Here is a 25,424-nt window from a genome sequence, read left to right as displayed (position 1 = left end):
TTATAGAAAAACAAACAGATTGAGGCGCAGTAAAAAACCTTTGCATTCAGTGAAGTTATTTTTTAACATACTTTTACTGGTAAGTAAGCAAAGCTACACTACACTACAGATGACGGAATAATTGAAAAAAAAAATTCATAAAGCGCCAGCTTTGTAGAGCAACTTTCTCAACTTCTTGGACGACCAGTTACAAATAGCATGTCTGCTGGCCTATCCATTCTGCATTTCCCTCATCACTTCTGCATCCAAAAAATGGCATGATGATAAAGAGATGAACAATTGTGTCGTCGCAATTTTAATTCGCTAGAAAAGGAATATTGGGAAAGTAGAGATACATCAAGAATTTGGCAGCAATAGAAGCTATATTGTGCTGTTCTGCTACCATGGAACCATGGAACCATGGAAACAGTAGGAACAAGAGCATAAGAATTTGAAACACTGAACAACAAATGCAAAGAGCGTAGTTATCAAATGTTGCTGAGAACAACATTTAAAGAAACACCAACCATTCCTCATTACTCATTTTCTACAAATTTACCAACTGGAATTAACTAGAGTCTAACACAGCAGCAAACACATAAGGTAGATTTTGAGCAGCCACAAATCAGATTCATACACACACAACCAAGAACACACATAGCTAAGGAGCATTCTCTGAGAGGTACTGGCAAATAACATTCTCAAGTCAGTTCACCAATTTTCTGCTAGTTACATCCATTTGACACACCACATCTTGTAAAAAGAAAACATGCCTTTACAAAAAGCAAAGTAACGACTGAAATCCCTGGATAACAGAGATAGGGGAAAATCAAGATATAAGAAGCCCTCTTTGTAGGGACTTAGGTTTGCTGGTTTTCTGGTCGAGTTGGATTCTCCTGATTCAGCAGAGTTGGATTCATTCGAAGCATCTTCTGATTATTAAGCCATAAGCCATGTATCGAGATCAAACGTCAATCCGCACTTGTTCAACAAAACTAAGGTGTTAGATCTAGGAAAACACAACAAACTTCCTATCTGTACAGGAAGAATACAGAGCTAATCTCTTCCTTTACACATATCAAACTAAACTCGATCAGCACTCCGCTTTGCTTGATGAGCCATGTACAAGAGGGATATCTTCAATCCAATCAGCATAGATGCGACTCATTTTCTCGAGTTTGTTCCACTTGAAGTTGCATTCCATACCCTGCACTTGTTTATGATAAGTAGCCCCAATTCCCATCCTACGTTTTGACATACTTGTAGAAGAAGTCCTCAAATTCTGCACACTTCTTGATTCCACTGCCATATAGCCACAAAGCTTCATTAGTTCTGTAAAACAATGATACGACTCAGAGTTTAGTTTTCTGAGAATCATTGCACATCGCACAATATTGAGCATCTCTTAGTCAATCAAAAGGGACATTGATGAATGTGAACAATCAACAATTCATGACTCTAGATTGGTTCTGCAGGAAAAACATAACGGCCTCTGGTTCATCACTACAAATGGCTACCAATAATGGGTGCCATTTTTGTAATGATCAGTACAAAATGAAGGTTATGTACTTTAAAAACAAAATAGAAAAGATACTGCCAAATGCCTAAAATGAAGGTTATGTACATTAACAACTTCCCATTTCTCTTTAGAGCACATGGGAAAAAAAAAGAAAAAAAAAAAGTAAAGAAACTCTGTCAATACAACAACAAAAAAAAATAAAAATTTAAGGGAAGAGTAATCAAGTTCATGTCAAACATTCGATGCATCAAGCAGACAACCAGGCACTGAAAGACTATATCTCTCTCTCTCTATAAACTTATAAACCAACTTGCAGCAAGAGCAAAAACCTTATAAGGCCACTATGAAATCATACATATCTAATATCAATTTCCTTGGAGAAGCCTGGTCACCTTCTAAATAAGAATTGAGAAAATTGCAACAGCATTATGAATACCATCACCAATCATGCATTCCAAATACCAAGTCCATTAGACCAATATCCCTTGGGTGCCTCTTCTGACATAATGAACCAGTGAAACGAAACTAGAGTTCTTATGGGCCATGACTCATGAGAAATCAATTGATCCTCTTACAATGGGCTAGACATACTTTAATGAAGTCAAGCAACCAATTTGTTTTCATGTTCTAGGCAAAATAAGTAAAATAAACAATTTCCTATGTCCCTTACACGATAAGCTATGACTAATAATAAATTTTAATTTTGGCACACCAATGTTACTTCATTACATTAGTTGGATTAATAAAAGTGAAATATACTAAGAATATAACATGTAAAATATTCATATGACCAAACTTATAGCAAGTAAACATCAGCAAAACTATCATATGCTGGACCCAAAATAATCAACATTTTCAACAAATTGATCAGAACCACCAATGTGAGCACCAGTAGTTGAAATGCTTATCGCTGACTTCTCTCTGATGTTTTCAGGAGTTACATGATGAGGATAGCGGCACTTGTCTCCATATGTGCATTTTCCCCCATTAAAGAACAATCTGCAAACATCATCAGAAGTTCTTCTATGATCACAAGTCCTGGCCTTGAAGCCCTCCTGAGTTTCCAGTCCTTGCCAATTACGCCAAGTCTTGCGGAGATCACTGATTCCATGGGCAAAACAACATCCCTGCCCATAATGGCAATTACCCATTTTGAAGTTATTGCAAAGTCTGGTTTTGAAATTACAAGGCAACATTTTATTCTGCGCCATGGGCATCGTAGAGATCAATACAACTTCAGAAGTTTTGGGTTTCTTGAAAGGATGGCTTTCAATGTCAGAGTGATCTTTGAAATCTTTATCAGCATTAGGAAATTCAGGCTTTAGTTGATGCTTGTTGTCACCGGATTCAAGATATGGGGCAAAGAATTGGCAAGTAGGTCCAGAATCGCTCATGTTGGTACAGAACTTGAAACCAAGTTGGAGCTCAAACTGTTTGTTGAAATGTCAAAGAACCCAGAAGAAAACTACGCTCGAGACATAGTTGGAGCTAAGAAAACCCAGGTGCAATTTCAGAACAAATGAGTGGGTATCAATCAAGAAATGAGAGCCATTCTGTTTCAATGTTTGCAAATTCGCAATGTATCGCAATCCAGATGAACATTTCTAAGTTGGGAATGGACCAAATTGAAATATTCAGAAAGCCCAGATGAGAAGGTTACCTAAGTGAAAGTTCTAAACATTATGCGCCTCAGCTAAATTGTTATGAAACCAAAATGTTTGTGAAAAATGAAAAACCTTACCCTGACTGTATTTTGCATCCATTAGTGACATGTTTAATTGAGTAGATGGGATGACAAGGGAGAGTTGGTCGAGGCTGAGTATGCTATCACCATTTGGCCTTCTGCCAGGTAAACGGGAAGCTCGTCGAGTACATGGAGTGGAGACCCGATATTTTTGTCATTAAAACTTTTTCCTCAAGAAAATGATTTTAGAAAATTATAATGCAATACATGGAAAAAGGAATGAGACATAGGATTTCATATGATACAATAATATATAATCACAATCATCATACAGTCATGGATTATAAGTTAAACTGGGACTTGACATTTATAAACAAGGGAAGGTCGGAATAAGTAGAGAAAACAGATATTTACATCTAAGCTTGGCATTTTATTATGAAAAACAAACAAACAGACCGAACCGAATGGGTCGGTTTTGTCAATCATGGAGCAAATCGGTAATTGCGGTACTAATTTATAATACCAATATCATTTTCATTTTTGCACATTCAATGTGTCGATCTCTTCCCACCTCTCTCTCTCTCTCTCTCTCTCTCCTTCTTCTTCTTCTTCTTCTTCCTCTTCGCACCTGTTTCCCTCTTTTTGGCCGAGTAAGCCAATGAAAGGAACTTTTGGTCCTACTTCTTTTTCGAGTGTCGGGCATGCCACCACCAAGCCACGAATTTGGCTTGGATGGAATGTGAGTGTATGTTGAATATGTCGCGCTTCTAACTTTTAATCAAATGATTGATCGGCCGAGCAAGGAATCTCCTCACGGTCTACGTTCTTTCACTACCTCGAGGTCAAGGTTTTATGTGAGCAACCAAATGATGTGGAGTGGGTGGAGATGAAGATTGAAGGTGAAACGTAATGAAACGAAGAACAAGTGCGTAAAGTAAAGGTGCTTAAAATTAAATATAATTTAAAGATAAATGCATAAAGTAAAGTGCGTAAAATAAATAACGTAAAGACGAGAATTAAAGTGCGATAAAATAGATCAAAGCGATAAATAAACAAGAACGAAATAAGAACGATAAGAACAGTAAACTAAATTAAACTTGAATTTAAACTTAATGAAAATTCAATAACAATGAAAAAGAAAGCGATTGAAATAAACTTGAATTTAAATGACAATGTAATGTAAATTGCAAGGATTTAAACTTACACTAAGGAAAGGAAGGACTTGTTACACTAGGTGCTTGAAAAGTAAAATCCTAATAAGTCTAAGAAAAGAAAAGTGTGAGACGAAAAATAGGTTTGTGTGTCTGATGATGGGTGTCTTCTGCCTTCGTTTGGTGAAGTTTATATAGGGCGTCCGTTAGCCCATGCGTTGGCCATTGAATGGCCAAATGTCAACTCTTTAAAAAATCTTTCCTTTTAAGGCCCCCTAAATCCGTAGATCACGTCGGCGGAGATATTATGGTTGCTTGATTTTCTCTCATTTTGGAAAATTCTGAATCGTCATCAACCTCCTTGATTTCTTTCCTTGTGAGACCTTTGTCACTTGCACATTGACCTCTGAAAATCTTGGGCGCAAATCCGTGGCTTGGGCTTGGACCTCCGAGATTTCATCTTGACATCTGGTGGAACCTCGTGCCCTTTCAGTTTTGTGGACCCATTGTGTCAGCCACCCCTGGGGGCACGTGGATTGCAATATGAATATTGCCATTGAAATCAAATGGCCACAATTAAAACTTGCCTTTGTTTTCTTTTTTCAAATTGTTCCAACGGCTATATGATCAAAGGCGAGGATTAATTCTTAAATTTCAATGGAAATAAAATAGATTCAACGTTCAAAAATAAAATCTAGTTGGGAAAAAAAATAATTAAATGGTAAAAATGAGATGTAACCCCAAAACTCATCCTAAACTCTATAAATACCCATTCATTTGTTAAATAACCCACCAAAATCAATTTTGTTCATTTCTCACTTTGAAAATTTTGTTCATTCTCCTTTTAATCCTTTTCAATATGGCCCCAAAACCCCAAAGAGGTGTGAATTTGAGACCACAAGAAGATGATGCTTTATGTAGAGTGTGGGATGTGAACCATGTCAGATAATAATTCAAGAAATAGATGAGGAGATATAGATGAAATAAAGAGAATCCAAGAAAGGAAAAGCTGAAGGAGATAAGGGAGATGGACACAAAGTCAAAAAATAATTGAAAGAAGACAAGAGGAGATGAGCACCAAATCAGAAAATAATTCAAGCTATATGGGATAATGGCCTACAAGTTTTCATTTTAATTGAAATAAAATTAAGTTAGTCAAATTTTAATTTTTTAGGTTAAAAATGTTTGGAAAAATAAATCATGAAGTTATAAACAAAACTTAGCTCAAGAATGTTTCACTATTTTAACAAAAAGAGTTAAACTATTTTTAGACAATTTAATAAGGCTATGGTGAGTCTGGAGGGTTGGGGGAAAAAACTATTTGAGTTCGGGCAATACATGAATAGTTGTATTTTGAAGGGTGAAAATTTGGATTTAGCCCTTTTAGCATTGAAGATGGCGTTAGAGATTTGAAACCTCTTTAAAAGGTTTTCCAAATAGATAGAGATAAATTCCATGTTATCTTGCCGAGAGATCAGTGACTAAACCCTTCATTATCTGAGTGAATTTGATGTACATTAACAACTTCCCATTTGTGTTTAGAGCACATGAAAAAGTAAAGAAACTCCATCAATACAAAAATTCAGAGAGTAATCAAGTTCATGTCAAGTTCATAGTCTTCTTTTAATAAGTAAAGCTCTACTGGTTGGTTCTGGGTCTGAATCTTCTGATAATGAATCAATGAAACGAGAAGTATTAATATTTTTCAATTTTATACAAAAGAAATCAAAGAGAAAATGAATTAATTAATAATATAAAGTAATATAGTTTATAAACTATTCTGGCCAATTTCAATATTGGATATTGCTTATCATGCTTGTTCAAATTAATAATTATTGGGTCAACTTTCTTTAGCTTCAGCATTATTAATTATATAAGAACAAGAAATTATTCCATGTGAACAAGTCATTAGTCTCCCTATTCCATGTGAACAAGAAATGATTCCATGTGAACAAGTCAAATTAGTTATATTTGTCTCATGTATTCTCTGGCAATGGGTTAGACATATTTTAATGAATAAATTCTTTTTATTTATATTTTATCCATTATCACAAAAGAATAAATTTTAATTGACATACCACTGTTTCTTCATTACATTAGTTGGGTTGGATTAATAAAGGGAAATATACTAACAATATAACATCTCATTACCAAACTTATAACATGAAAACATTAGCAAATTACGTAGAGACCTCTTGTTGTGTCAAAATTCATACCTCGAGACTTCTTGATGTAAAATTAATCAGAACCATCAACATATTGGAACGATTTGTTGGCAATAATAATATGATGTAATATCATATTGACAATCATGTAATTATTAAAGTTCAGACATCATGTACATAGCCGGATTATAATACATTGCCTTAAGGCCTCGTTTGGTTCATAGGAAAGGAGGCTTGGGAATAGGAATTCAATTGCTTTCCCATGTTTGGTAAGTCCATGCATGGGAAATGGTTGCCTGGCACATGGGAAAGTAGGAGGAAAGTGAAGCCCTCCTCTTAACTTGGGTTTTGTTTTCCCTCATCATGGGAAAGTTTGGGAAAATGAGCCAACATTCAATGCACAATTTTCATGACTATTTTGTCCCTATGAACAATTTAGAATTACAACGTATCATTAAATGCATTCTTTTTTTATTTGATTTAATATGGGTATAATTGAAAAATTATACAAACTTTGTTTTCCATTCCTACTCAAAACAAACATGGGAAAGGAAACAAAGTGAAATCTCCCGGTTACTTTGCTGACATTACCCAATTAAATTGGTGAACGGGCATTTCAGGAAGCCCCTCCTCACTTACAGGATCTGAAGCAGGGAAGAAAAGCATTTCGAGCCGCTTGGTCCTCCCACTCTAAGCCATTCCACCACTTTTCCTCTCCTTCAATAATGAGATTACTTGTTTGAGCACTGCTAGAGTTGAGAGGCAGCCTAGTGAGCACTGGACATCCAGATATAAGGATTTTCTTCAAAAATGGAACGGGCAAGGGATTTTCGCATATTCTCCACAAGTGGGGTAGTTTGCTCAAACGCAAAACAGTGAGTTTTGCAAATGGGGTAGTTTCCGTTCTGTTCAAACCGAGTATTCCCGTCATTTTAGAGCAGCCATATACATGCAAGTGGATGAGATTTGGAGCAAAAACGAGCCATTCCAGGTTCTTGAGATTTGTGCAATCTACTACTTCTACGAACTGAAGACCAAGGAAGCGATTCGGATTTTCCAGACGTGTTATCCACGTAGAGTACACACCCACCATACGTTTAATTTGAAGGGTATCAAGGTGTTTCATATTTGCCATCGCCACAGGTGATAAATCAAGATAGCTTGAAGGGTTCCCGTAATCCTCGCCCTTGAGGCATAAAGTTAGAGTGCAAGTCACTAATATGTGGTGGCTGTCCAAATTCTCGAAACAAGAGCTACTTCCAACTGTCAAAGACAAGACGTCAAGGTGTTTCAAACCCTGCAGTTCGTCTATCATGGTTTCCTCACTATAAAAAAAAATTCGGTCAGAAGAACCACAATCTAGTATTCTCAAAACTTCAAGCAGCGGAAAACTTGATAATAAATTTGGTGGAACATAATCAAGCTTAAATGTATGCTCTAAGTTCAAATACTTTAGGCGTGCACATGCTGCTAACTCCTCCGGCAACCATTTTATGCCTGTTTTGGACAAATTCAGATGTTGTAATGAAACTAGATTTGCAACTCCAGTTGGCAGTTGAGTTATAAGGACATTTTCAGACAAATCCAGAACTCGTAGCGTAGGCATGAAATCAAAGAAGTCATCCACAATCCTCTTTAAAAAAATTCCTCTGAGAAATAAGGTCAACAGATTGGGAGATCTTGGTGTTTCATCTAGAGATTTGATACCACTACCCATCAATGAAACCCTTTTCGCATTCCATTTCGCAACATTTGGTGCATGATAAGCACCTGTATCCACAAGGATGTTCTCACCTTCTTTCCCAAGGTCACAAGCTAACCACAATGCCATGTCACGAATTACATCATGCATTTTTACTGAATCTCCTTCATCTTCCAACAAACATGAGGTAAGAAGAGTTCCTATGATATGGTAACTCTCATTTTTGGCTTCCTCTACATGACCATATTCATCTAATATATCTTCACACATCCAAAAATATACCAAGTCATCTTTAAGTATAACAAAATCTTCCGGAAACAGAGCACAGTATAAGAAACATGATCTAACTTTCTGACTTGGTAAATTATCGTAACTGAATTTTAAAAGAGGGAATACCTTATCTCCCATTCCTGAAAACTCGGAGGCAAATCTTCTCAGGACTTGAACTGCACGCTTCCACTCTTGGGGTGTTTTCTTGCAGGCCATGACCCTGCCCACTGTGATGAGTGCCAGTGGCAAACCGCCACACTCGTTCGCCACAATTTCAGCAAGCTTGGGGATATCTGGATGAAGAAGAAGTGTTTGTTTCCCAACCTTCTTCTGAAACAAGTTCCATGCTTTGTCCCAAGTCAAACACCCCACCTTTATCTTCTTCTGGGCATCCATATGACCACATACCTCCTCAGAGCGAGTTGTGAAAACTATCTTGAACTTGTTCCGACTGTCAGGAGCTGGAACCCCTACTTTGGTTAATTCAACTGGCTCCCATAAATCATCCATTAATAACACAAACTTCTTTGTGTTCAAGATTCTGAAGATGTCTTCAGCTTTTTCATGCTGCTGTTTAAGCTTCCATACACCACTAGACAGCCCAATCTTTTCACCAATCTTATCTTGAATAACTTCAATTTTGTGGCCCTTGGATACCACAATCCAGATCACAAGATTGAAATCATTACGAGTGCGGTTGAAGTTGTTATGGATCTGGGTAAGGAGGGTGGTCTTCCCCACCCCACCCATTCCATATAAGCCAATCATTCCCACTTGTTCATCTTCAACGTGTCTCCAAACCTGATCAAAAATCGGCTCCATGCCCACTGTTGGCTCACTAGGTATCACATCCACTAGAGCTGTAGGTAAGCTTTCTGCTGCCACCTCTTCAAAAATTCCCTTGCTTTTCAAAGCCTCCACTTCCACCAACTTTCTAGCAACTTTTTTTCCATACTTGTAGCTGGATCTGTAGTTCTTGGAGCAGTAACCTCCGCAGCATAATTTCTCAATTTCTTGAGTGCTATGGCTTACAATAACTTGGTTCATTTCAGTCTCAAGAGCCTCCACGCTTAAAATCCAGTTATTTACCTGCTCTAACCGCTTTAATCGCGGCTGCCGCTCTGCAAGCTCAACCTCTCTCTGCACATCATCCTTTAAAGACTTGAGTTCTTGTAAAGAAGTTGTGAGAGCTTGAAGGTTTTCTTGGAGCTTACGTACATACCGTACTCTTCCAAAAACGGAATCCCAGCAGCGTGAAACAATGGCATCGCATGATAAGGAGATTGACAAGCAACTACCCATTGCTTTGCTTGCTCTGCGCACAAGATTGTAAGAGAAATTCACCAAAGATTTCTTAATCTTTCTAACAATAATTCACTTACAGGAAGACTTTACAGGCTGTAAGTCAACTATGGCATTTTAGAAGGAAACGTGCAATCATGTCCTCCAATATGTGGATTCCACTTCCACAATACTTTCATCATGATGTTTCATTATTTCCAGATGTGTGGGCTCCACTCAAAAACTTTACAACAATTTTCAATTTGTCATCCATTTTAAGAGATATATATTTGATTTTCAGGGCTGCCCCGAGGGCGGCGGCCATAGCCCTCCAATTAAAGGGGCCCCAAAATGTTTTATACGTGTATTTTACTTCGTTTGTTTTTGCCATTTGCTCTACCCAAAGCATTTTGCCCATCACATCTCTACGCCTCTGCAGCCGAAATATATTTTTTTACTGTTTCCCATTTATATTTGTTCTTCCCTCCTCCCTTTTTCTCTCACTGATTTTCTTCCTCTCCACACCCCTCTCCGATTCTTTCCTTCTCTTTCCTCTTTATTTTTTCTTCTCTTGTTCTCTCTTATGTAGCTGTCTCTCTTTCCCCTTCCACTTTCTTTCTTACTAGCAATAAAGCCCGCGCGATGCTGCGGGTTTTGAAATTACGTAAACAAAATAAAATTGTTTATATATACAATGAGATTTAACTCGTAGCATTATGCTTAACTAAGGAAGTATAAGTGGAAAAAAAGGAAATCACATATTTTACAGGCTACTTGTTATGTTAAAATAGTACACATGTTTGTATATACATTGAGATGTTAATAGTGGGAAGGAGCTATTAAAATAGCAAAATTTGAATAGTTTTGAGCAGCACGTTGTTTAATTCGGTGGGCTTTGTTTTGCAATTTCTTCATGACTTTTCTTCTCTTTGATGGAGGTCTTGACTCTGTTATAAAAAAGTGGGAAAATAGCAAGTGTTAATGTTGATGAATGGGGAAAATTGAGTTATGACAATAATCATAAACATCTAATTATGTATAAATAGGAATAATATAATTTTACATTTTAATAAGAAAGTTATAAATGGTTTTCCAATCGAAGAAACACAAAATAACGAAATTAAATAAGAACTCAATGTTTTTCTTTACTTTTAAGATATGAATAATATGAAAGTAAACATATTTTAAATTCTGTGTTCATCTGAAGGAAAAGGTTGTGGAAGAAAAGAAAAATACAAACATGAAAATGCAGAAATGATGAGCAAACAAACATTACAAAAATAAAGAAATCAGTACCAAAAAAAATAGTAGAGAGTATAAGGAATAGAGAGGCAATCATGAATATACCTTTAAAGCGAAGAATGGTTAAACAATTTGGGCGAACGACTGCTTCTCGTATTTGGATTTCGTACCCAAGCTCACCTGAAACAATCAAAATTTCATGGAAGCCTGAGATTAAATCAGGGGGAAAACAACATAAGGAAGAGAGCAGGAAACACGTAGTAGTAGAGGCAAGTCGAATTTTGTGAAGGAATTTTGAGGCAACACAAACGAAAAAAGAAAAAGTCAATAAATCAAAATAAAGAAACAATAATCTGAAAGTTATCTTCGCTTCTTTGCTTCAGTGATTGCTTATACGTCAGAGAGGTGAGAGACAATTGAATCTGTTGAGATAAAATTCCAAAGTTTCAATACAACATGTAGATTTGAATAACTTTTTAATTTTCATAAGTCATACCTGAAGCAATTGGATGACTGCCTAACTGTGATTCATACTGAAAAAAAATAATAATAAAATAAACAGTAATTAGAATGAAGTACAACAACCACATAATTACATAGCCTCAAAATACAACCAACCAACCAACTTTAAGCAAATACTTAAATTTCAGGATTCTAACAGTCTAACTACAAAAGAATTCTAACATTACACATCATGAAGCATGAAACTTAAATTGAATCCATACAACAAAAAACTAATATGAAATGCACAGCAAAATCCAAGTACAAAGGAAAACATGATTAGACATTCATGAAACCCAGAACTGAAATCAGAGCGTTACCTAAGAAAAAAAAGGAAGTGCAGGGTGTCTTGCAAGTCATGTTCATCATGTTCATGCTTTAAAAAATCATAAACTAAAGTGAAACAATATGTGGATGCCAAAAAAAAAAAATGCAATTTAGGTAAGCGAAAGCAGAGATGGAGAGAAAAGGAAATTTGTTCATTTGTTTTACTTTGCTAACAATATCCAGAAAACACACAACTCAATTAATAAAATTTCAGATGGCAGTTTAACTATTTTGAGCTTAAATATTCAAGGAGAATAAGCACGTAAAATAATAATGAAAAAAAAAAACTCTTGAGGAGCATGCCACTAATTTGTGACATGAATATAAGAAAGAATCAACATCTTCATAAAGACAGTTAGAAATCCAAAATGGTTGAAACTGCAAAACGAAGATATAGATATTTTTCTTCAAAAATCCCAACTTCAGTGGTATAAAAAAAAAAATTTATTGCACCCTTAATCCTCATATCAGAACAATCATTTGGTAGGCATGATTAGAAAAAAGGGAAATGCCAGGCCAACAAAAATTGCAGACACAGCCGTAGGATCATGGGTGAATACCTTTCCAAATGTATGTTACTCCTTTTTGGAACCTTGATCTCTTGGAGCTATTCCAATAACAATAAGATCCTTAATGATTGCAAAACCTTGTCCCATTTTTTTAAAACCATGAATCTTACTTATTTTATGCAGTTTGACATTTAATGAACTCAAATGGAATGTCTTGCTGTAAACTCCAACTAACTGAGTAATATAACTTGAATGCCTTCATTGAAATAGATTCTTAAAAAAGGGAAATGCCAAGCCGACAAAAATTGAACTTAAAATGCATGTTCAAAGTAGTTAACAGAAAGACCCAAAAACAACCAAAGTAATGTGAACTTTCGAAGTAAGATGGAGAAGATTGAAGGATTAAGAGCCGCAACAACTGCACATCTCATATAAAAAATTAGAAAATCAGAATAGATGAAACCATTTGGTGAACCAAAAATAAAAGAAAACCCCTACATCTATTAGTTGGAGAAACAAAGGAAAACGCCAGAAAACAGAATCAAAATGCTTCATAAATTACCATAAAGAACTTTTTTTTTTTGGGCAGAAACGATAAAGAACTTAAGTAGACCAAATACGTGATTTACACCAAGTCAACTGCAGCTGGCTGATAATTTTATTGAACCCAACAAAATTAATTCACAAATAAATCAAAAATCCCAAACCAAAATGAGAGAGAGAGATTCATACCATTCACATCAAACCCATCAAATCTAAACGCTTTTATTCATACCATTCACATCAAACCCATCAAATCTAAATGCTTTATTCATTGGTGCTTTGGAGAAACAGCATATGTAATCAAAGAAATTCCATTTGGATCCAAAAATTAGAGACAGTAAACCCTAAACCCTAAACCCTTATCAGATCCATAACTTCTCTCCTTAAGTCTCCATTTCTCCTAAAAATTTATCATCTATGTAGAACAAACATAAATGCATTAACCAAGGACATGCAAAACTGCATCAGTCAGCAGTTCCTATTACTCCATTAATATACACTGCAAATCAAAGCTTTATCAAAAAGTCATTTTGCTCAAAACCCAGATACAGAGAGCTCACAAATACTTGAAAGCACATAACTTTAATCTTATTTAAGTAAAATTCAAAGGCCATTGACACCCTTTAAAACCACTCACTCTCTCTTGCTAACCACCAGGCATATATATAGAGCCCCACTTTTGGTCTTAACTACCTAATGGGTAAGGATCTCAGATATCTTATACCTATGATAACTTAATCTTATGCTCTGTGCAGAACCGTTGCAATCCCTGCAGTGAGAGTTGCAAAGTAGGAGACACTATATTACTTAACAACAGGTTTATCATTGATCTCTAATTACTATTTCATAGACAATAATTGAATCATCACCTTACTTTTAATATTACAAAACTAACCAGATGTAAATGTATGTAATTGAGTTCCTTACCTCTCCAGCATTAAATATAAATCTTTCCTTGTCAAAGAATAGCAACACTGAAGGAGATGTATCCTGCGTATCCATTCCAGTCCCTAGCAACTGCAAAGAGTAGAAGCATGGCCAAATTATTAGCCCATGAAAAGGAAAAAAACAAAAGAACCAAACTCTGCATTCTGAAATTAGGATATACAAACTTTTTTAGTTTTCAATAAGTTTCCATTCAACGCAAAAATCTGCTTGGTAAATCAAACCCACAAACAAAAAAATTCTGAATTTTAACTTTTCTGAATTCTTTCTCGTCATCACTAATGTCCACAAACATAATTCCAATTTAGAAGTCAGATTTTCAAATCCCACATATTTCCCAAACCAGTCTTCTTCAAGTCAACTATGCTAAAACATTGCAATCAGTTCCTAGAATCACACTCCCAAATTTTCTTTCCCCTACCAAAACAAAAATTATCAAATTCAAATCCCCAGTCCCATAAACCAGTATAAGAACGAATTTGAATTAAAACCATGTAGTAAAAGAACGAACATATCTTTAAACAGAGCAACCCAAATAGCAGCATATCCTGCTTACCAAAACAGAGCTATCCTAAACCCTGTAACAAAAGAACCGGCATATCCAAATACCAATTTTCAGGGTTTACCAACTAATTTTTAATAACCAAACAGAAAACCTTATCAAAAGCAATCATATAGTATTCTAATAACTAAATTGTTTAACATGATTTCATCAAAATGATAACACAATTAAATCAATTTCAGTATTTGGATAAAATTTGCAAATCAATAACACAGACCCACTATGAGGAAAATTAGGGATTTGGACTTTTAGGGCAGCAAATTAAAACAGGTCTTATAGTTTAATCAAATAAGATCCAAGATATTAGTAACAACAAAAATGAAAAAGAAAAGCAACAAAAATCGAATGGAAAGATGAAGCAAAATTCACTTACAGATCAGTGAGAGAAAGAGACTGAAACAGAGAGAAAGCTGGAGTTCGATCTGAAGAAGAAGACCAACGCACGCCACTCCTATAAAAATCGAAGCCTCCAGATAATCTCCAACAGTAGACCGACCTCTTCCATCATTGCCCCGCAACCAGGCCAACCAACCTGGTTAGAAGCGAACCCAGCATCTGATAGAACGAAAGGCAAGCCGTTACAATCGAAGGAGAGGGGGGGCAAAACGGGGAAAACACAAAGCAATTAACCAAGGGTAAAACCGTAATTTCACTGTGCTGATGAGAAAAATGAGTTTGAAAAACAGTAAAAATAGAAGGCAGTTTCGCCATTTCACTGTGCTTAGCTACAGTGTTTAGTTGCATTGGGTTTTAGTATATATAGAATGTGTTGAGGCTGAAGAATTTTTCAAGGAAAAGAAAATAATGAAATTGGGTAAAAGGAAAGCATGCACAAAGCTACTGGATGTGTGCAGAGACATCCTTCCATCTAAAGTGAAAGGAGATAGAAGCAAGTTAGTTCTATTTGATCCTTCCATCTAAGATAAAATAATTGCCAATTTCTATTTTGACCGAAAAAAAAAGAAAAAAAAAGAAATTAGGTATCAAAACATCCAACCTCTACACCAATCAAGATTAATGTATCAAAAGATCTGCAGAAATTTTGATGATTCGAAAGTAGAAGGCTAAGGATGAAGATACCAAGTATCAATCAAAAACAAACAGAAGTTCTTAGCAAAAAATGAATATGTCTCTAAGCAGAAGCATAGCAAACTATTGATATTGATTATGTTCATAGGTAGGATACAGACTCTTGAAACCAGCCTAACATGTAACATGAGTCTAATTACCAGCTTATGATAAAAATATGTTCTTTGCTTTGAATTTCTTAAGGAGATAATCCCTTTCTCAGTTTGGCCATGACAATTATGTAAAATTAGCAAAAATTTCCAACTTTACTAATCTGTAGAGAGCATCAAACAACTTTAATACAGTGAATAAACTGGGAGAGGGAGAATTTGGGCCTGTTTTAAAATATCAGAAGCAGGATTGGTCCCTGAGCACCAATAGATTCGAAAATCAAATACAAAAAGCAACATTGGTCCCTGAGCACACTTTTATACATCACTTTTTGGTTGATTAATTCATTAGCTTTAATATATCAACTTTTGGTCAAGACTAACTACTTTCTTTTTTAACATCATTCATTATAATTGATTAATGAACTAATACAATTGTTTTTATGAATTTGCACATCATTCACACATATCAAAAGCAACAATCAAAGGCTGAGATAGCTCGAATATCTCAGTTGCAATGAATCAAAAAGAAAAACATAGAAAATAAACTATGAAAGCAATAAAATCTTAGAAAGACGGTGCCTAAACAAAAAGCACACTTTTATGCGTCAGTTTTTGGTTGATTAGTTCATTAGCTTTAATATATCAACTTTTGGTCAAGACTAACTATTTTTTTTTTAACATCGTTCATTATAATTGATTGATCAACTAATACAATTGTTTTTATGAATTTGCACATCATTCACACATATCAAAAGCAACAATCAAAGGCTGAGATAACTCGAATATCTCAGTTGCAATGAATCAAAAAGAAAAACATAGAAAATAAATTATGAAAGCAATAAAATCCTAGAAAGATGGTGCCTAAACAAATTATACTAATATAATCAATAACAATTTTCCATTTTTTCCTGTAAAGTAAAAAACAGAGAATTTCAAAAACTCATCTGAGAGTTCTCATTTATAATCTCGACCCCTCAATTAATCAAATATATATATGCAGAGTCATCCTGAACAAATCGTGTTGCCCATCAAATCATTTGAGAATAAAACGAAAACCCTAACCCTAGAAATTGATGTTTTTTAAACATGGTTTTCTGCTTATGTTTTATTTTACAACAAACAAAAGAAAACCATGTCCAAGATATTGTAATCATCTAATCCTATCATTACAACAACAAATTAACAACCCATTACAGCAGCAAGATCATTACAAATTGTTGAAATTGGCATGCTTACTTTCCCACAACAACAATATTGACTACAACAGATTATCACAGCAGCGTAATCAATTTGGTCAAGGAATCAAAGATTTTGACAATATGCTTAGAAACCCATCAGCAAATCATTAATCCATTAAAAAGTTGAGGAGATGCAAAACTGAAGAGAACAAACCTTCTGAAATAGAAATCCAAATTTCTCACTAAAATTAATTTCTAGGGAATAAAAAGAAAAAACCAAAGTCAAAACTATGGATGATAATCACTATGCCTTAATTGTTTAAAACATTGATGCTGCAAATTTAGCATACAGCAGAACCTATATAATTTACGAACACAGAACGTCATAAAATATCTTTATTGTAAATTTCTTCAACACAAAAAATCCAGAACCAAAATATTTGACGAAATTCTATTAAAAGAAAAAAAAACTGAAATTAAAGAAAGGGAAAGAGAACATTGTATACCACAACTTCTGTACATATACACTGGCTCTGTCCCACAACAGCAGCAAGGGCAATCGCAAGCCTTTCTTCACACACAAAGAGTCACCTGCCATTACCAATTCAAAAGCATGTTCAATCCCATCATAGGATGTTCAATTCAAGGGCTATTGAATTTTGCAGCATATATCACCGGTGTTTATCAAGAACTTCAACGGAGGATCACTTCGCAAATGTTCTCTTAGAGGCCCAAGTGGGAAAGGGAGGGCTGTGGAATTGGAAGAAGAGACAGAATGGCTTGTTCTTCTCTAAGGGTTGACAGGGTTTTGTGAAGGATCATCATTTAGAAACTGGGAATTTCCTGGTTTTCCGTTATGATGGTGAATCATAGTTCAAAGTCACAATCTATGATAGAAGTGCCTGTGAGAAGGATGTAGAGGTAGCCGACAGCCGACAGGGGGAATGAAAAATCTCAAAATTAATAGGGGAGAAATGTAAACCCTGTTTCTATTTCAAAAAACGAAAAATCTCCCAGCCAACAATAAAATTCATGAAATGAAAACGGGATGCATACCTGGAGACAAAGGATGCAGAAATTCGAAAGCAAGAGAGATGGAAGTCTGAGTGGAAGGCTGTAGAAAAGATGGAAAATCTTCCCACCAGAAATCTCTCAGACGAAGAGCAAAAGGACGGCTGGATTTGCAGCGCACCTCCCAAACAAAGATCGACGGCTCCCCATCCATGTGCAGATCTTCCATGGCTGCCCCCCAACCAGCTGGTTCAAAACGAACTGGAAATGGGGGCTTCTGTGAGCGAACGAAGGGTTATCAACGAAGGAGAAGGGGCAAAAACGGAAACAGAAGGAGCTGTTTAGTCAAGGGCAGTTTCGTCAATTTACTGTGCTGAAGAAAAAACAAAACAAAAACAGCAGCAAAATGAGGGGCATTTCCGTCATTATACTGTGCTTAGCTACAGTGTTTAGTTGCATTGGATTTTAGTATATATAGAATTTCTCCCTTGTTCTCTCTTGGTTTTGTTAAAAATGAATAAAAAGTGTTCAACCCTTCATGATTTGGGAAACCAAAGGGTCTGTAGAGATTTTGACCCCAATATAGCTGGTATTCTTTTTGCCACTAATAATCTCCAATTTGCAAGACCCCGAAGCTATATAGCCATTAGGTTTGCTATGGTCAACATCACAACAAAAGCATGATTACTCATATGAATGCCCTAAGAACCATGAAATGAAATTATAAAGCTGTCCGGAGGACTATAAGCTGATTATGGGTGCCCTTGGATTGAAATTAAGCTTTAGAATCGGGTTTTCTAATTTATTTTAAAAGTAGTGTCGCCGGGCGGCTATACTCGATTTGTCAAATTTATTTAAATATAGCCACTCGGCTATACTCGGTTTTTCTAATTTTTTTTAAAAAGAAATAGTATAGCCGTGAGACTAAACCATAAAAACCAATCACAATCAATCACTAATCTGAGAAGAAGATTTCATGATCTTCCCTCTCTTGGCAAATTCCAAAACAGCTCCATGAAATTAGCGTTAATTAATCATGATATTGACGGGTATGTATACCGTTGGCAAGGACAATGTCTCTATAAAAGAAGACATTTTCTGATTACCCAGAAAAAGAGAAGACAGCAAAATGATATTCTATCTGCTCTTAAATGGAAATTAGACAAAAGGCTACGGCAGATTACCTCTAAAAAAGAATGAAATTGATCAGTCAACAGGACAAGTATCCTTGGACACACCAAATGCAATTCAATTTGTGCTCTCGATGTGCAGAATGCTGCTTAAATGCACAGAAAGACAATGCGGGAAAATGAGAAAATGGAGCTCACTTTTATAATATGCATGCCCAACAGCACTTCTTTCCTCCCAATTTAAGTTTTCTTCTGCCACAATAAACGATGAAATTGCAAGATCATATCAGAATATGTGGCCACTCAGATGTATATTGTATCAAACTATAAGTTCTAGCTAGACAAAGATATCAATTCAAAAGTCAGTCTTAGTGGCAACTGGGGAAATCTCAGTTGTACGTACGAAACTATATATGCTTGGAGCAATGTTTTCAAAGGCGAGGAGTAGAGGCGATGCATTTTTAGTTGCACTTTGCGAGGCGTAAGCTTTGAAACATTGAGGCGTAAGCCTTTTGAACATAATTTATTTTAATAACAAAAATTTATAAATAATACAATACCAAAACACAACAAACTTCCTATCTGTACAGGAAGAATACAGAACTAATCTCTTCCTTTACACATATCAAACTAAACTTGATCAGCACTCCGCTTTACTTGATGAGCCATGTACAATGGGGATATCTTCAATCCAATCAGCATAGATGCGACTCATTTTCTCGAGTTCATTCCACTTGAAGTCGCATTCCCTACCCTGCACTTGTTTGTGATAAGTAGCCCCAATTCCCATCCTACGTTTTGACATACTTGTAGAAGAAGTCCTCGAATTCTGCACACTTCCAGATTCCACTGCCATATAGCCACAAAGCTTCATCCGTTCTGTAAAACAATGATACGACTCGGAGTTTAGTTTTCTGAGAATCATTGCACATCCCACAACATTGAGCATCTCTTAGTCAATCAAAAGGGACATTGATGAATGTGAACAATAAGCAATTCATGACTCTAGATTGGTTCTGCAGGATATCATAACTGCCTCTGGTTCATCACTACAAATGGCTACCGATAATGGGTGCCATTTTTGTAATGATCAGTACAAAATGAAGGTTATGTACTTTAAAAACAAAATAGTGCTCAAATGCCCAAAATGAAGGTTATGTACATTATCAACTTACCATTTCTCTTTAGGGCACATGAAAAAAAAAAAAAAGTAAAGAAACTCTGTCAATAACAACAACAAAAATTTAAGAGAAGAATAATCAAGTTCATGTCAAACATTCGATGCATCAAGCAGACAACCAGGCACTGAAAGACTATATCTCTCTCCATAAACTTATAAACCAACTTGCAGCAAGAGCAAAAACCTTATAAGGCCACTATGAAATCATACATATCTAATATCAATTTCCTTGGAGAAAGCCTGGTCACCTTCTAAATAAGAATTGAGAAAATTGCAACAGCATTATGAATTCCATCACCAATCATGCATTCCAAATACCAAGTCCATTAGACCAATATCCCCTGGGTGCCTCTTCTGACATAATGAACCACTGAAACGAAACTAGAGTTCTTATGGGCCATGACTCATGAGAAATCAATTGATCCTCTCACAATGGGCCAGACATACTTTAATGAAGTCAAGCAACCAATTTGTTTTCATGTTCTAGGCAAAATAAACAATTTCCTATGTCCCTTACACGAAGAGCTATGACTAATAATAAATTTATTTTTGGCACACCAATGTTACATCATTTCATTAGTTGGATTAATAAAGGTGAAACATACTAAGAATATAACATGTAAAATATCCATAAGACCAAACTTATAGCGAGTAAACATCAGCAAAACTATGATATGCTGGACCCAAAATAATCAACATTTCTAACAAATTTAACATTTTCCTCAAGAAAATGATTTTAGAAAATTATAATGCATTACATGAAAAATGGAATAAGGCATAGGATTTTATATGATATAATAATATATAATCACAATCATCATACAATCATGGATCATAAGTTAAACTGGGACTTGACATTTATAAACAAGGGAAGGTAGGAATAAGTAGAGAAAATGGATATTTGCATCTTAGCTTGGCATTTTATTCTGAAAAACAAACAAACAAAACTGACGAATCGAATGGGTCGGTTTTGTCGGTCCTGGAGCAAATCGGTAATTGCGGTACTAATTTGTAATACCAATATCATTTTCATTTTTGCACATTCAATGTGTTGATCTCTTCCCTCTCTCTCTCTCTCTCTCTCTCTCTCTCTCTCTCTCTCTCTCTCTCTCTCTCTCTCTCTCTCTCTCTCTCTCTTATTCCTCTTCGCACCTGTTTCCCTCTTTTTGGCCGGATAGGCTGAGGAAAGGAACTTTTGGTCCTTCTTTTTCGAGTGCCGGGCATGCCACCACCAAGCCACGAATTTGGCTTGGATGGAATGCGAGTGTATGTTGGATATGTCGCGCTTCTAACTTCTAATCAAACGATTGCTTGGCTGGGCAAGGAACCTCCTCACGGCCTAAGTTCTTTCACTACCTCGGGGTCAAGGTTTTATGTGAGCAACCAAATGATGTGGAGTAGGGGGAGATGAAGATTGAAGGTGAAACGTAATGAAATGAAGAACAAGTGCGTAACGTGAAGGTGCTTAAACTTAAATATAATTTAAAGATAAATGCATAAAGTAAAGTGCATAAAATAAATAACGTAAAGACGAGAAGTGCGATAAAATAGATCAAAGAGATAAATAAACAAGAATGAATTAAGAACGATAAGAATGGTAAACTAAATTAAACTTGAATTTAAACTTAATGAAAATTCAATAACAATGAAAAAGAAAGCGATTGAAATAAACTTGAATTTAAATGACAAGGTAATGTAAATTGCAAGGATTTAAACTTACACTAAGGAAAGGAAGGACTTGTTACACTAGGTGCTTAAAATGTAAAATCCTAATAAGTCTAAGAAAAGAAAAGTGCGAGACGAAAAATAGGTTTGTGTGTCTGATGATGCGTGTCTTCTGCCTTCGTTTGGTGAAGTTTATATAGGGCGTCCGTTAGCCCATGCGCTGGCCATTGAATGGCCAAATGTCAACTCTTTAAACATTCTTTCCTTTCTAGGCCCCTAAATTTGTAGATTACGTCAGCGGAGATATTATGGCTGCTTGATTTTCTCTCATTTTGGAAAATCCTGAATCGTCATCAACCTCCTTGATTTCTTTTCTTATGAGACCTTTGTCACGTGCACATTGATCTCCAGAAATCTTGGGCGCAAATCCATGGCTTGGGCTTGGACCTTCTAGATTTCATCTTGACATATGGTGGAACCTCCTGCCCTTTCAGTTTTGTGAACCCATTGTGTCAGCCACCCCTGGGGGCATGTGGATTGCAATATGAATATTGCCGTTGAAATCAAATGGCCACAATCAAAACTTACTTTTGTTTTCTTTTTTCAAATTGTTCCAACGGCTATATGATCAAAGGCGATGATTAATTCTTAAATTTCAATGGAAATAAAATAGATCCAACGTTCAAAAATCAAATCTAGTCGGGAAAAAAAATAATTAAATGGTAAAAATGAGTTGTAACCCCAAAATTCATCCCAAACTCTATAAATACCCATCCATTTGTTAAATAACCCACTGTAGACAAAGAAATTTTGGTGCAATAAATTCCATTGGACAAGAAAATAATTAGGGTTCGGTGGATTAAATTGTAGGCCCCGTAATTCGCCCATGTGGCGTGTGACTCATCAAAATCGGATTAGTTGTCAAAAATGACACATGGCGACATCCGACGGAGTGCATCAAACGGTTCAAGATGAAGACAAATTTAAAGGAAAGAATCTTCTGTGATTGACTTTGATTTAAATCAAATATTAATTAGGTCAATCAATTGAAGATAATCTGGTTAAATCGCCAGATTATGGGAATTGATTTAAATCAAATCAAAATCCCATAAAACAAGATTTTAAATAGGGAAAGTTATTTAGGTCAAGCATCTTACAAAAGCCTATAAATAGGAGGCCTCAAGACGAAAGAAGGTCGGGGAAAAAACCTAGCACTCAGAAGAAACAGAAAACTCTCTGCATTCTTCACCCTACTTTGGAAGAGCCACTAAGCACAACAAATACGTGCCGGTTCCTTCACCATAGAAAAATTCCAAGCACCAAACAAGCTTCGTGCTACCCGTTTGATCAAGATCAAGTCTCTACGACCCTTGTATCAAACACATATTTTCTTTAAACACTTTGGAGATCGAATCAGAGGATTCAATACAGAGATTGTAACCCTAAATTTCATTAATACAATATTATTTTGTACATGTATTCTTGTCTCATTTGTCGCAGGAAATTCGTGTTTACACCCACCAAAATCAATGTTTTTCATTTCTCACTTTGAAAATTTTGTTCATTCTCCTTTTAATCCTTTTCAATATGGCCCTAAAACCCCAAAGAGGTGTGAATTTGAGACCACAAGAAGATGATGCTTTATGTAGAGTGGGATGTGAACCATGTCAGATAATAATTCAGGGAAGAGATGAGGAGATATAGATGGAATGAAGAGAATAAAAGAAAGGAAAAGCTGAAAGAGATAAAGGAGATGGACACAAAGTCAAAAAATAATTGAAAGAAGACAAGAGGAGATGGGCACCAAATCAAAAAATAATTCAAGCCATATGGGATAATGGCCTACAAGTTTTCATTTTAATTGAAATAAAATTAAGTTTGTCGAATTTTAATTTTTTAGGTTAAAATGTTTGAAAAAATAAATCATGAAGTTAGAAACAAAAATTAGCTCAAGAATGTTTCACTATTAAAATAAAAGAGTTAAACTATTTTTAAACAATTTAATAAGGCTACGGTGAGTCTGGAGGGTTGGGGGAAAAAAACTGTTTAAGTTCGGGCAATACATGAATAGTTGTATTTTGAAGGGTGAAAATTTGGATTTAGCTCCTTTAGCATTGGAGATGGCGTTAGAGATTTGAAACCTCTTTAAAAGGTTTTCCAAATAGAAAGAGATAAATTCCATGTTATCTTGCCGAAAGATCAGTGACTATACCCTTCATTATCTGAGTGAATTTGATGTACATTAACAACTTCCCATTTGTGTTTAGAGCACATGAAAAAGTAAAGAAACTCCATCAATACAAAAATTCAGAGAGTAATCAAGTTCATAGTCTTCTTTTATTAAGTAAAGCTCTACTGGTTGGTTCTGGGTCTGAATCTTCTGATATTGAATCAGTGAAACGAGAAGTATTAATATTTTTCAATTTTATACAAAAGAAATCAAAGAGAAAATGAATTAATTAATAATACAAAGTGATATAGTTTATAAACTATTCTGGCCAATTTCAATATTGGATATTGCTTATCATGCTTGTTCAAATTAATAATTATTGGGTCAACTTTCTTTAGCTTCAGCATTATTAATTATATAAGAACAAGAAATGATTCCATGTGAACAAGTCATTAGTCTGCCTATTGAAATTGGATGGCCACAGTTGTTATATTTGTCTCATGTATTCTCTGGCAATGGGTTAGACATATTTTAATGAATAGATTTTTTTTATTTATATTTTATCCATTATCCCAAAAGAATAAATTTTACACTGTTTCTTCATTACATTAGTTGGGTTGGATTAATAAAGGGAAATATACTAACAATATAACATCTCATATTACCAAATTTATAACATGGAAACATTAGCAAATTAAACTTACATCGAGACCTCTTGTTGTGTCAAAATTCATACCTCGAGACCTCTTGTTGTAAAATTAACCAGAACCATCAACATGTTGGAACGATTTGTTGGCGATAATAATATGATGTGATAACATATTGACAATCATGTAATTATTAAAGTTCAGACATCATGTACATAGCCGGACTATAATACATTGCCTTAAAATGCTATTGGAATAAAAAGATGTATCCAATTAAACTGGTGAATGGACAGTTCAGGGAAGCCCCTCCTCACTTACAGGATCTGAAGCAGGGAAGAAAAGCATTTCGGGCCGCTTGGTCCTCCCACTCTAAGCCATTCCACCACTTTTCCTCTCCTTCAATAATGAGATTACTTGTTTGAGCACTGCTAGAGTTGAGAGGCAGCCTAGTGAGCACTGGACATCCAGATATAAGGATTTTCTTCAGAAATGGAACGGGCAAGGGATTTTCGCATATTCTCCACAAGTGGGGTAGTTTGCTCAAACGCAAAACAGTGAGTTTTGCAAATGGGGTAGTTTCCGTTCTGTTCAAACCGAGTATTCTTGTCATTTTAGAGCAGCCATATACATGCAAGTGGATGAGATTTGGAGCAAAAACGAGCCATTCCAGGTTCTTGAGATTCGTGCAATCTACTACTTCTACGAACTGAAGACCAAGGAAGCAAGTCGGATTTTCCAGACGTGTTATCCACGTGGAGTACACATCCACCATACGTTTAATTTGAAGGGTATCAAGGTGTTTCATATTTGCCATCGCCACAGGTGATAAATCAAGATACCTTGAAGGGTTCCCGTAATCCTCGCCCTTGAGGCATAAAGTTA

At 35.6% G+C, this 25,424-nt stretch overlaps 2 protein-coding genes across 8 annotated transcripts; both read right to left on the bottom strand.

Moving 5' to 3' along the window:
- LOC18781870 (zinc finger CCCH domain-containing protein 39) lies at window positions 638-3,497 on the bottom strand. 5 transcript variants are annotated; one of them, XM_020558965.1, is made up of 2 exons: window positions 2,373-3,497; window positions 638-1,311 (listed from the first exon to the last, which is right to left on the bottom strand). In XM_020558965.1, exons 1-2 carry the CDS (start codon window positions 2,890-2,892, stop codon window positions 1,073-1,075), a joined length of 759 nt encoding a protein of 252 aa, XP_020414554.1. In that variant the 5' UTR covers window positions 2,893-3,497; the 3' UTR covers window positions 638-1,072. The 5 variants fall into 5 exon arrangements, with proteins under 5 accessions (XP_020414554.1, XP_020414557.1, XP_020414558.1 ...); XM_020558968.1 differs by having other exon boundaries at window positions 638-1,281; XM_020558969.1 differs by having other exon boundaries at window positions 638-1,281; window positions 2,376-3,497.
- On the bottom strand, window positions 6,962-18,139 carry LOC18784489 (probable disease resistance protein At5g63020). Of its 3 annotated transcripts, XM_020559248.1 has the most exons (8): window positions 17,796-18,139; window positions 17,246-17,330; window positions 14,754-14,935; window positions 13,801-13,890; window positions 11,490-11,526; window positions 11,099-11,173; window positions 8,597-10,698; window positions 8,367-8,460 (listed from the first exon to the last, which is right to left on the bottom strand). In XM_020559248.1, the coding sequence occupies exons 7-8, from the start codon at window positions 9,770-9,772 to the stop codon at window positions 8,452-8,454; spliced, it is 1,185 nt and encodes a 394-aa protein (XP_020414837.1). In that variant the 5' UTR covers window positions 9,773-10,698; window positions 11,099-11,173; window positions 11,490-11,526; window positions 13,801-13,890; window positions 14,754-14,935; window positions 17,246-17,330; window positions 17,796-18,139; the 3' UTR covers window positions 8,367-8,451. The 3 variants fall into 3 exon arrangements, 2 of the variants coding, with proteins under 2 accessions (XP_007214923.1, XP_020414837.1); XR_002270656.1 differs by lacking the exons at window positions 8,367-8,460; window positions 8,597-10,698; window positions 11,099-11,173 and adding an exon at window positions 11,341-11,415 and having other exon boundaries at window positions 17,796-18,116; XM_007214861.2 differs by lacking the exons at window positions 11,099-11,173; window positions 11,490-11,526; window positions 13,801-13,890; ... (1 more) ...; window positions 17,246-17,330; window positions 17,796-18,139 and having other exon boundaries at window positions 6,962-9,953.

The sequence above is a fragment of the Prunus persica genome, chromosome G3 (assembly GCF_000346465.2).
Source record: "Prunus persica cultivar Lovell chromosome G3, Prunus_persica_NCBIv2, whole genome shotgun sequence".
Taxonomy (NCBI): Eukaryota; Viridiplantae; Streptophyta; class Magnoliopsida; order Rosales; family Rosaceae; genus Prunus; species Prunus persica.
This window is presented reverse-complemented; position numbering and strand designations above follow the sequence as displayed.